This window comes from Larus michahellis, chromosome Z (genome assembly GCF_964199755.1).
Source record: "Larus michahellis chromosome Z, bLarMic1.1, whole genome shotgun sequence".
Taxonomy (NCBI): domain Eukaryota; kingdom Metazoa; phylum Chordata; class Aves; order Charadriiformes; family Laridae; genus Larus; species Larus michahellis.
In genome coordinates this window covers 75,958,317-75,971,399 of record NC_133930.1, presented here as the reverse complement: position 1 = coordinate 75,971,399, position 13,083 = coordinate 75,958,317, and the positions used below count along the sequence as shown (strand labels likewise).

The following is a 13,083-nucleotide window of genomic DNA, read 5'->3' as shown; positions in this document are numbered from 1 at the left end:
AGCATTTCCTGAAAGTCAGCATATGGAAGATATCAGACACTGAGTGTGGTCAATGTACTTTTAATAGATTGGCTGAACCTCCACCATGGAGTTTACAGTTCTTTTATAAGTGTGATATATATTTTATGCATCAGGTGAAGGCTTCAAGTCCAGAATTTACGGTTGCCAATAGCTGATGCAGCCTGCTTTGTTCAGCAAAAGTGCTTCTATGACTACAAAGAGAGCCTTGAGTGTTCCCCTCATGACCATCGCTATCATCTCTTTAGGAAATATAGTCAGCATAACAATTACATTTAAAAAGCCCTTAGTCATTTACTGCTGCATAAGGCACTCCTTCTTTCATTTAAGATAACATTGGAAAATATATCTTGTCCTTACCTGACTGCTGACTTTGTACTGCTTGCTGATATTTTCTGGAGAGGCTGGTACCATCATTACACTTTCCTCAGCTGCTGAAAAAGTAGAGCCAAAACCTAAAGAGGAAAGATATGAAAGTGCTGTTAACAATACTGTATGGCAACGTCCCTCCCTATTCCATAAGGGCCTAATAATTGCATGTTTGTAATGCATCTAAAGATATGCCGAAAAAAGTGAATTTGTGGGAATAAAACCCAAAACTTTACAGTAACCACATAGAATTTTATATACATATTTTACACATATATGTATTTGTAGGCACATACATTTCTAAAACAAATACATGTGTGTGTACCTATAAAATATATTTTATGTGTATTATACACACACACATACATGCACCTAGATACTTGTGTATGTATTTGTGTATTATGTAACTCTCTCTATAGTGTATATATAGTATACATATACAATGTGTGTGTGTGTGTGTATACACACCCTGTATATGTACACTGCGTTATCGAGCCTTGGTATGTATCACAGAGCCACTCCTACGTAACACAGAGGCACTACCAGTAGGCAAAACCAGCTGCAAATTTCACTGGTTGAAATGAGAGGTCTACATTTGTTAGGAGAGTGAGACAGATGCTTTCTGTTAAGACTACTGCCTGTCCATCCTTTAGACATTCCCTTTATTCACTTTCTCCAGCAGAGATAATTTGACATACTTGAACAATCTGTGATGGATCTGGCACCGATGACTGTTGTTGTTCCATAAAAGGGGCAAGACAAGCAGTAGGACTTTCCTGGGTCTGGTTGATAGTAGTCTCTGGGACAAGGGTAGCAAGGTGTCAAACCTGTACGAGAGAACTCGCCTGCAAGACATGGTACTGCAAGAACAAAAGAACATTTTTTAAGTGACCACTTGCACCTCCACTCTACCTTCCCCCCCACCTCTTACTGGTCATCTTCTCCCCTCATAGTTCCTTATGAGACTTAAAGGAATAGGGTGAAACCTGCCAGGAACTCACAACTCTAGGAAATGCTTATTTAAATTGTGCTGTTAGGTGACATGTGGTTCTCAAAGGACTACAGAAATACCTAGGAACTATTTCTATCTTCTCCTTATGCTGCTCTGGAGACAGCTTTCAAAAGCACCTTCCTTCCCTTTTTCTCTCTCACACTTTTTTTTTCTGATTTTTCTTCCTTCAAGAAGGAGTAAGGACAAAAACCAAGTCTTTTAGTCTTTTTTGTACCATTAATCCCTGCAGACTACTTGCCCTGGGAATCTTACTGGCAAAGCTTCCCAAAGACCACTGAGGACAATTTCTTGAAAAAAGTTACAGAATAAATTGTATTAAAATTCAGTATTTTTGTACAGAAGATGTGGAACCTGTTCCAGAGATAACAGTGACAAACATCCCATCATCCCCCTTCTCTTCTGTAAGGAAAAAAGTTTTATTTTCACGTATATCTTATTTTATTCATCTTTAGATAAGAATCCATCTTAGAAATCAGAAGGAGGGCATCTGACATAATCAGGGTACCAGGAATGACCTATGATTTTGCTGGGAAATGCTGCTTGGTCCACACTTAATCAGAAGCGGAATTCAATCTTGGGCAGATGAATTGGATTACATTAGCTGATGTTTAAACAACATTTAGAATTTTTTAGGATTTAATTTAGGATTTAATAAAACTTTCATAGCCCCTTTTGTTACAAACCTCCACAAGCTGAGACATCCACTGCGCCTCTCTTTACCGTTGATGTATTTTCCGGGCAAGAAATGCAACTCCTGGATCCAAATGCTGGCTGATATGTGCCAAGTGGACAGGTTTCACAGGTTTCAAGACCATTAGGTGAATACGTTCCCTGCTTGCACTGAGCTATAAGCCAGAAGAATTAATAAAGATTAAGCAATGTCCAACAGGAAACATGTCTCCTAACCTCTGAAAATAATGCTGAAATCACAATACATGTCACAGGGACTTTTATTTCTAGAGTTTACTCTATTCTGAAAGACTTCATGGGTACAAAGAGCAAAATAAAAAGGAATTGTGGTAAGTTACTGATAATGCATTTGTGAATTATTAACCAGTTAAATCTCCTCCTATCGGTTTCACAGATGATAGATGATTTATTGCAACTCAGTAACTCATTTTTAATTAACAAAATTAATGATAAGACAATAAACAGGAAATAAAACTAGCAACTTATTTTTCAGAACAAGTCACAAAGAGACAGTAGTGCTGAGGTACTTAATGCCAGAGCACTGTAGTGTAGGATGGGGACATTTCATCTTTGATCATGGTAGGATGGAGAGGGGCTGTCAAGGAAAAGAATGGCATTATTTTAAGTGTATTAGTCCCTGCAAAATGGGCTCAAAATCTCACAGAATGAAGACAAATATGAAACATAGTTTCAAAGGCCAGCTCTTCTTCAAACATCTGCCCAGGTATCCTGCATGCCACAGCAGTAGTGAAGACATGGATTTTTCTCTTTACATATGCTTCAAGGGGCAGTTAGGACTGCTCCTCGTTTCACAGGCTAACCTCATTCCAATACTCCCACAACGGGGACCAAAAGGATGCCACCAGGCATTCGGAAGTGGCTCTCTGAAGAAGACAAAGTTCTCACCTTTGCATTCAGAGATGCTCCTAGAGTGCAGATACTCAGTATAGCTACCAGATGGACAACTTTTGCATTCCAGCTGCCCTTCCTCATCTTGGTAGGATCCAGTCCAGCAGCTTTCACAGGTATGATGCTCCAGGGAGTAATAGGTACCCAAAGGGCAGTTGACTGCAACGTTGGAAACATAAGCGTCCTCTCAGAATGCACAATCATACATACTTGTCTTGCCTCTGCAGTTCCCATTTAGCCAAACCCTGTTTATGTGAAATGTGACTCTGTTCTCAGCAAATGGAGTATCTCTCTGGAACGCTGCAGAGATCTCATTATGCACAGAAAATGGAATCCAATTCCCTATCTTAGCTACACATCACCCACAAGACTAACAGGGTTAAAAGACCACATACCAAGCACTGTTTTCCTGCGTATCACCAAGTGTGGATATGCCTGATTTCCCCATGGGAGTGGAATCCTGGGTACAAAAGCATCCTTTTTCCACAGGCCTTGGTTAGGAACATAAACATCCTCTGGAAGTCAAACTGTGCAAAGCATTTTTGCAGTTTATTGTTCTGGGAGACCACAGGCACTGGACTGTGTCAAACCACAACCCTCTGCAAACATCCTCTAAAACCTTGCTTTTCAAAAGGATTCTAAATACATGTAAGGAGCAAGTCATCTGGCTTACCACACATTCTTCCCCTCAGCACAGAACCAGGCCTGCAGAAAAGAAAGGCTTTCTTGGTCTCCAGTGAGTTGCTGTCAGCTACAATGAGTTCGGATGCAAACTGAAAAGAATACATGGGTTCCTTATTGAGAGTCCTATTCAGCCTGTTCGTGATCGTCTCCAGAGTTTTAAGGAGCCGTCGCTGGTTTTCCAGTTCCAATGTATCATTCCTTTCATCAGGCAATGGCACGCTAGCTGGGATATAACAGAAAACACAAAAAGCACACAGATTTTACAGTCATCACTTCCAGTGTACGCTGGAGTATGTCAAGAGTGCAACACTCAAGCTTGCCAGTGGGAAGTAGAAAGCAGGCCATGTGCACAATGCCCTCCATGAACATGAGGCTGTGAACTTTCTTCCAAGCAGAAAGTCTGTGATGAAATGAGGCTGTGAATGTCTCCAGAAAACCGTCTTCTGCATCTCCAGCAGGCTTTGTGAACCGAAGGCTAAATTTACTGAATGTATTAGAAACGTGGTTTTTAAAAACAAACAATAAGAGAAGGATAATATTTTGACTTCTCTCACCTGTGATGTTAAATATTAACTTGATTTTGTGGTCAGTCATTGGAACACTCAGCTTATGCCTTTTGACTCGAGTAGGTGCTGCCTTTACTGAGGCGGAGAGACGCTTGGATAAATCTTCTTGCGCTGCATCAACAAAATCATCATAGGAATAATCCAGCTGGTTTGCTGCCCCCCAGCCGGCAGGTCCTGTGAGGCATTAAGAAAGAACAGAAAGAGAAGGAACATCATGTGGAAAATAAGTGTGTGTACTTTTTTCTAAAATACATCCCCAACAGAATGGGGACCGTTTGCAGCTCCAGATGATGCGTACTGGCTTTGCCTCCGCACAAGTGCCTATTGTATCAGCATCTTGACTAAAGAAGAATGAAAAATCAGTCTCACTCCTAACTGGTATCCTAGAGACCCTGAATCTTGTGCAGTTAGCCAAAGCTTTAAAGAAATACTATTACAGAAGTTACAGGATGCAATTCTTTCTCTTCCCCTGTCTTGCATGGACCCTCTCATGCCAGGAACATCTTCTTAAACAATTCCATATTGCTCTCTCTTCCTCTTCCTGGTCAATTACAGACAGCATGGCCTATGCCACATGTCTCCGTTGCATCTTTTTCTCACAACTCCTGAATAGTTTTACCATCATCTGCCCTCTCAGAAAAGGCTCGTAACATTACCTTATGTGCTTATTCCCCCCAGACATGCATTTCCTGTTATACTTATTGAGTCAAATTCACCGCCTGTATAACGTCCTTCACCTATAACATGCTTTCCACCAGAAACAAGTAAACCATTTTAAATTTAAAACATAATCTACCTTTTCATAATGACTAAATCTAGAGGTGTGTGGTCTATTTCATTGATTTGGTTCTTTTTTTAAAAACATGAAAATATAAAAAAATCTGCTAATTACTGTTAACAGTAACCTAGATTATGCTTAATTTACAGTGGAAACTAGGACAAATTAACCCTACAGCTTTGCTGTTAACACAGTGTGAGTATTCCAGAACTAATTTTCTAAACTGCTGTCTCTTATGGCTTGAGGAGAGTTCTCCTTTCCTGCCTCCTCAGTGTAAAATCATGAGAAACTCCAGAAAAACAGCAACAAGGTTATTCTGATAAGAGGTTGACACGAACCAGAAGAGAATAGGACCCTACAGCCATGTCCTCAACACTCTTTCCTCCAGGTGCTTTTACAAGTTAGCTCCAGCTGTCATCAGTATTCATCCTTACCCTGATGACAACCGCAAACTGAACACCCAGCCCCAGCCCCCTGTGTCTCATTACAAACAAATGTGCTTTCAAACTCAGTGAAGCGTATCTAAAAGGTGAGAATAAGCAGGAAGCTCTACCAAGTAACTCCACCATAAACCTGTAAAAGAGCCACAGTCCTATGACAGAGTACGTATTCTGATGTAGATCTGCCAAAATGTCTCCTCTAAGATAGGTAACGTTAGTTGTCTGTTTTTAGCCTTTCTGCTTTAAGCACCCCCATGGGACTCAGAAATGCCAAGAGCAGAACAATGTGGACGTTAACCTGTTCAAAAATGGACTGAAAATGACAATTTATTTGGCGTAAAGCAAAGTTGGAACAATCAGTAGGACTGTCACAGTTTTCACTCTCATATAGCTACAGTCATCCTGCAAAATCTGCCCTTGACAGGAAGTAATTTCACAGTTAATACGCAAACTTAAGCTTGCATAGCTCTGCACTGTGAGGGCTCTGTGCTGATCTTAACCAGCATCAAGGATGCTCCTGGTTTTCTTAACAATATCCAGAACCATCCCCTGTACTTTTTCAGTATTTTAAAACTGTTTGTTTTTAAAAAGTTCCTTTTTCTAGGCTAATCAAGCAGGTTTGTGCTTTTTTAACCCTGCCCATCATGAGGCATCTCAGTAAACTTTTCCTTGACACCATATAGGAAGCGCTATCAAAACCAGACAGCAAATAGTTCTGTAATACTGTTATAAAACCTATTATGCAATTGCTTAGTATCTTAAGAGCTCTATAGTTATTTATAAAAAATAGCTGACACAACACTTCGCCTACTTCAGAACAAAAGGAATTAAGCCATGTTAAACATGGATGATGGCTAAGAATCCATGCAATCAATAATTACCAATGGCAAATCCATTTTCGTAATCATAATTATATTCCAAGCAATGTTTCTGTGTCTGATCTTCCAGTCTGCAGTCAATATCATCAACATCGTTACAGAATGATGGGACCTTCCAAAATAAAGAAGAATAACATTAAAAAATAAAACCACACAGCCCCCTCCCGCGACTTACAAAAACTTCTAGTTACAATGTAAAGTACTGGTCCTGCCAGTGACACCACATTTCTCCTTTCACGTCTCTTAAAATCCTGGCAACGTCTGGTGAAAGAACTATGGTCTATTGATACAGCTGGGAAATAAGATGGCAACTCACAGGCATACAAGCTCTTTGTTATAGAAGATCTTTTTTATAACAGAAGATGTCCTTTCAGTTAAACACCCTTGCATGTGAAATCCCAAAATACAGAAATAAGTTCAGGCTTGTTTCTCCCTGCTGAAGACGACAGGAGAGCTGACACCTTTGAAAACATCTGTGTTTTTTCCAAGTATGTAACTTGTAATTATGTCAGGTTTACAACAGTGCTGTCACTTTGTTTTGAGCTTTCAAACCTTATTTCTGCATACCCACCTCTGCCTACCCATGGAAAGGGACCCATGCATTCAGCCAGGAGACCTCAGAGGACAGGGAAAAATCATCAAAGGAGGAGAGAAACTACAGAACAGAAAACTCAACAGAAACCTGTCTGGTATTGCTGACGACTTCTCTCCACAAAAGCAATGGAGATTAGATAAGAATAGATGAATGCGTGATTTTTGATAAAATCTGTGTTTGTTTGTTTTTCCAGAAAGGTTTTAAGGAAGTTGTGCTATAGGTCGTGTTTTGGAATTGCTTTGCTTTTTCAATATAAATTTTCATTGGAAAGATGGCTCCTGCTGATTCCTCCCCTCCTTTTCAGACCTCTGCTAGAATTTCAAGTTCTTGGGAATAGAAATAGGCATATTCAAAACAGCTTTTTTGACTGTTTTCCCAGATTGCTGCATTTTGATGTAATTGCTTGGGCAGGTCACTAAGAATTTTTTCCTTATTATCTTTTGCTTGCCAATAGTTAACAGTCTAAGCACTGGAACCTGGTGGTAGCTGGCTCTTGGGGGAAAGGAACAGAAATAAAACAAGCCAAGATTTCTCTACTGGAAGAGAACAAAACTGAAGCAAGGCAAGAAAGTCACAGATATTTAGGCCCAAGTGTCAGAGATTGCCTGAAGTATTATGTAGGTTTTCAGCCATTTGACAAGGGCTACTGACATATATTCCCAAATTGCAGGAGTTTGTCAATTAGCTGTATGTGCTAATAGTGCTTTTTAGTTAGTTGAGACGCTTTTAGCGTATGGGCCTTGTCCTGCAAAAAATCTGTAATTGCCTAGTGTTCTCTTCTGGAACAATGCCAGCATGCTAGAAATTGACATCCACTCCTGACACCACAACTCAAAGTCCTGCTGCTTCTGCTTTGCAGCTGAGGACAGATATTGAATTAAGGCAGATTGTAATACTGAAGTGAAACGGAAGAGACATGGTAGAGAAGGAACATGCTACCCCTTCAAATTCAGTGCCTTGCAGTTCTTAATGGTAAGAGTGAGAGCTCAAAAACTCAAGACATCTGAGCAAATTATTTAAATCACTATTACTGGATTTAAATGCCTGACCAAATGTGGAATCCACCTATTCGTATGCATGTGTATTCACTTATACGGATATGTTATACATATTCTATATAAAATACATATATTTTGTAATGACATCCAACTTTCAAAAACAACACTGAGGGTCAGAGGACAATTGACTGGGCTTTTCAAAACTGCAGAGGTTCTCTTTGGAAGCCTACTGAGAATTTATGACTGACAGGTTCTTAATCTACTTGGACACTTCTGTGAATCTGTCCTATATAAATCCACATTGAAGGCTGAACTGAATCACACTAAAATGCCAGTGAATCATCTTTATTTATAAAGAAGACTTGTCACCTACTGAAAAAGCACAAATTTCATTTAGTGGTTTCTGTTATATTTTCCTTGTACGAAATTGGTTAGCTGGGGAAAGTAACAATAAGGTACATTTTTTTAAAAGTATGTAAGAGGAAGGAGTATTTACTAACCTACCATTTTACCAAGTGCACTCTGGAATGCATCAGTAAAGCTATTTAGAAGACTGTTGTCATCACATCGTGTTGCTTTGTACATCATCTCAAAGGATTTGAACCCATGGTTTGCAAATCGATTTACTGAAAAATGTTGGAGAAATAAATTTTTACTGGTCAGTGCAAGAGCTTCAGAGCTAAAAGCAAGATCATTCAGGCTAAAAATGGAATACACTAAGCTAAAAAGCATTGTCTTTACATCAGCAACCTAAATTCCCAGTGTTTTACATATAAAAATGGATCACACATACCTCAGACAATGCAGTTGAATATCACCACTTGACAGATATCAAATTTATGGGGGAAGGTAACAGACATTAAAAAAACGTCTGCCATTTATTTATTTCAGCATTTTCTTAACAGGTGAAATCTGTGAGCTGTCAATTAAACTCCATATTTACTTTCTACTGAGAAAGAAACAATAAATATTAAAAGTCCTAATGCTGCTAGTCTAAATATGAAAAACTCTCATCCAGAATTTAAGCAATCGAAGTTCCTAAGTGTCCAAGTTAGGGATTTTGAATTGATAGATAGCTCTGAAACATAACTCTCATTTGTTCATAGCTGAAACGCTGCTCTCAATTGCAGAAAGCAAGGAATCCACTCTGATGGAAGTGGATGCAACATGGTGCCAAGACTGCCTTCATATGTAGCTTTAATACATTATTAAAATGTCACCAAAGCTGGAAAATTCCACAGCTGAAGTTTTGCACGTATTCATCTCAAAAAAAACCCATAAACGCTTCTGATTTGGTGACAATTAGTATGTAAGTACAGCATGCACTGTGCATTTGGACCAGTAAGTTGCAAATACTGTTGAAATTTCTATTGAAAAGACACTGCTAGTGTTTGTAAACATATTGTTTCAAATACCAATTCAAAATAATGACAGACCCTGTTGACTTTGCCATATTTGTTATTTTGTGATTCCCAGGATTCAAATTCACTACTAATTTTGTGTTTTAGGCAGCTTCTGAAATAATACATTTAGGGACTCTCAGGCACTCTTTCACAATATTTGTAACAATTTGGAGGCAGAGGACAGAGAAGATCTGTTATTATTAAACAGAAGTAATAATTTCTAAAATATTTTCATTTAATTCCACAGTAAACATAATGTTTGATGAGTTGCAGATTCATTTTAATAACAATAACACATACAAGAGCATCCAGGCCACTCTGGAGAATAAGGTGGCTTCCAGACACCATCCTCATATGCACAATAGTAGTTTTCACTTGATCCTTCTGAAAAGCTATAACCCTCTGCACAGTGCAATGTGCAATTAACTCCCACTTCATCTGATGTGCATGTAAAATCACCATTCACGGGCTCAAAGGAGATTTCACACGGGGAACCTATGAAAAATACAAAGATTTATATACTGATGAATGTGGTGAAGTAAGCAAGCGCACAGGAAAACAGCACTGATGGGATTTCCAAAAGTACCTAGTATCAACCTGATCTTGCCTCTCTTGAAGTCTGTAGAAGTATTATTTGGTACTTCCATAAAGGCAGGATCAGGATGTTGCTAAATTATTCTCTGCCACTGGAATTTGAAATGCAGAAACGTGAAGACTTAAAAAAATTATGATACATATGAGAAATTAAAAAACTCCCAGAAATGCAAGACCCAAACCCTTCTGTACTTCTTCAAAGGTATATGCTCAGGCATGTACTTACTAAAATAATACAAAACATTAATGTAAGTTTTTACATGAACTTTCATATAATAAATTATAGTAAACTATATTATGTCTTGAATTCTGAAACTAAACATTATCCATTCTGCACTATTGCCACAACACATGAATTTGTCAGAATCATCTTAGGAAGGACTGATTGTAAAACCCCAGTTATGATATATTTACAGGCCAACAGTGAAGGAAATTGTGAATGTCTGAAAACATTATGTCACAAACAATGAACCACAAAAAGTCTGAGGTAGTCTAGAACTTGAAATAATGCCAATTTTAAGCACTGGCTTGTTCTTGCTAAGATTTACAGCAAATCAGAAATTAGCACATCCATTTGCAATTTACATTTTCTAAAAGCTATAACCAAAATACCAGTCTGCATGATTTTAAATTCTCTTTTCACTAGCCGATTTTTTTATACAGAGGTCCAACTGAGAAATAAGCATCAGAGAGCAGAGACGAAGTAGAATTTTCATCCTTAATACTTTATCTGCCAAACCGTTGTTTGCCCTTTAAAGAAGAAAGTGAACTGTGGGGAAAAGGTGTCTATGCAATAAACACAAATGTACCCATATATCTACAGGTACAGACAGCTTCTAAAGTCTACAGAATGTTCTAGTATCTGCTACAGTATTTGTGATTACAGAAACATTTACATAAAGTTTTCCTTTTTAACTACAGATTTGAAGTAAGACTTCAGTAACACCTAATAATTCATTTCACATGGTATCTGTCACTGAGAAAAATATGTATCCATTACCATAAGTTTTACTGCTTAATGAATCTTAATTTTCAGTGCTAATTTGAATATATAGGACCAAATTCACTGCTGTGCTGCTTCAGTCTTAAAAAATTTATTCATTGGTACTAACAAATGTCCTGACCGCCTTCAAGTCAACCCAATATAAAACAGGAGTAACTAAAAGGAAAAGTGGAGACTAAATGAAAAAACGGAATGGCATTGCATCCTTTATGATATTCAGTTAAAACAATGCCATACACTCTTGACCAGAAGATAAAGGCAACAAACCTTTGATGATAATGTGGATCTCACAAGTCCTGTTATTGCCAGAAGGATCCACAGCTGTGTATTGAACTGTTGTCTCTCCTTTGGGGAAGAGATCTCCAGATGCATGACTCCTAGTGACAGTCAGTGGAGCACCTGGAAGAGTTAAAAGACAACCTAAAACATCAGTAAGTGATCGAGGGTTACTCACACCCAACCTTGAAAATGGAGAAGAAAACGGCAGCATGTCTTCCAACTCATGTGTTCTTAAAAATAAATAAGTACAAAAAAAATCTCAAAAAAATCCTAAACTCCAAGGGATCAAGGGTGAACAGGCTGGAGTTCCCGTAGCGTTCCACTGTTGCATGCCTGTTTTGCGGTGCACTATCTCACCTGAATTGTCTGAAAATTGTGGTTCTTCCCATGTTGCTGGGTACTCATTCTCTACTGCTTGCATGGGTGGTGGAGATCTGCATCTGTCAATTACAGGAGGTTCTGCATCTGCAGAATTTGAAGGGATGGCATAACATTAGCTTACTGAACTGCCACCATACTCAAATGAAATCTATAATCAGAAGAAGCCAGGTAAACAACAGTTTTAAGTTCGCATCAGAAGGTACAACAAAGTTAGGTGCACACTTGTAAGCTGCTCCAAGTGGTAGATGCTGAGGGAACGGACAAGAGTAATTCTTCTGCGGAACTCATGGTTTCTGCATTCTGTTTGCTTTTTACAGAGCAAACCTTGTTTAACAGCACTGCTGAATAACACAACTGTCTGACAGAAACACTTGAACAATGATTTGTATCCGCAATGTGTGAGAACTTTGGAAATCTTTTGGGGATATTTCAAGAAGAAAAAATAATATACATATGATGAAGGCAATAAGTGACAACACAATAAAGCATTTAATCTAGCAGTATGAGGAGGAATCTTAGCGCTCAGAATGAGCAACAGAACAAAACACAACCCAAACTCAAGATCCAGAAGCAAAGACTGTTCGCTGTGGAAACTGTGACCCAACATCAGCAAAGCATTTATAGAGATGATATTACTCCTGGGCTCATACCTGCACACAGATAGGCCACAGTGACCCATAGTCTCTTTCTGCACAAAATTAGAAGATTTCAACCATGACAGACTCTTCCCCAGTGATTTTTACCAGCACTTACCAATGACCTTGACTCTGAATGTACAGCTTGCCTCATTGCCTGACTTATCAGCCGCTGTGTAAGTAATGGAAACTTCACCAATTGGTAGAAGAAACGGTGGTATGAAAGCTGGGGTAACGTGAACTGAGACCTTTTATAGGAAAACACTTGTTATTTAAAAAAAAAGCTGATCAGTAATCATGACACTCGTGTTTCAAGAAATGGCCACAAAATAGTATTCTTCAATGTTAAATGTCAATAGTATTCTTCAATGTCAAATTCTTAATGCAAATAGCCTCTTTAAATAACGAGGGTGGACTTTGCAACAGAGTGCTCTGTTCCCCTTCTCAAAACTGCCTCCTTTATAGCAACAGGGACTTACCCAGTCGGGATTTGGACCCTGACCTGCTGCAGTTTACAGCACTGTGCATTCAGAAAACTCAAGACTGACTCTTGTCTGCCTCATTACACTGAACACACACTACACCGGCTCAGAACGTGCTTTGCCTGCAGTTCAGCTCTCCAGAGGCAGGGGCAGCAGACCTGGGAGATGAGTGGGGCAGGCAGCTGTGGGCTTTAAGTACTTACATATCCACTTTTAAACCACATATCTTTACGAGTCAATAGCCCACAGATGCTTCAGAACATTCTGGCACGGCAAAGAAACCCTAAATTTGTAGTAAATGACACTTACATTCTGTCTGTGGCTTTTTCATATGGGTTAGAACTGTCTTAAAGAACTTAAAAGAACTGC

At 38.9% G+C, this 13,083-nt stretch overlaps 1 protein-coding gene across 2 annotated transcripts in view; it reads right to left on the bottom strand.

The window, feature by feature from the left end:
- Positions 1 to 13,083, bottom strand: part of SVEP1 (sushi, von Willebrand factor type A, EGF and pentraxin domain containing 1) — a 132,599-nt gene that overhangs the window by 60,715 nt on the left and 58,801 nt on the right. For both annotated transcript variants that reach the window (XM_074569193.1, XM_074569194.1), the window contains 12 exons: positions 12,351 to 12,480; positions 11,574 to 11,681; positions 11,205 to 11,336; positions 9,641 to 9,835; positions 8,442 to 8,563; positions 6,348 to 6,456; positions 4,237 to 4,422; positions 3,672 to 3,905; positions 2,996 to 3,157; positions 2,083 to 2,244; positions 1,086 to 1,247; positions 379 to 473 (listed from right to left, as the gene is read on the bottom strand). In XM_074569193.1, coding sequence (XP_074425294.1) covers positions 379 to 473; positions 1,086 to 1,247; positions 2,083 to 2,244; positions 2,996 to 3,157; positions 3,672 to 3,905; positions 4,237 to 4,422; positions 6,348 to 6,456; positions 8,442 to 8,563; positions 9,641 to 9,835; positions 11,205 to 11,336; positions 11,574 to 11,681; positions 12,351 to 12,480 — 1,797 coding nt within the window. The remainder of the gene's footprint in view (positions 1 to 378; positions 474 to 1,085; positions 1,248 to 2,082; positions 2,245 to 2,995; positions 3,158 to 3,671; positions 3,906 to 4,236; positions 4,423 to 6,347; positions 6,457 to 8,441; positions 8,564 to 9,640; positions 9,836 to 11,204; positions 11,337 to 11,573; positions 11,682 to 12,350; positions 12,481 to 13,083) is intronic.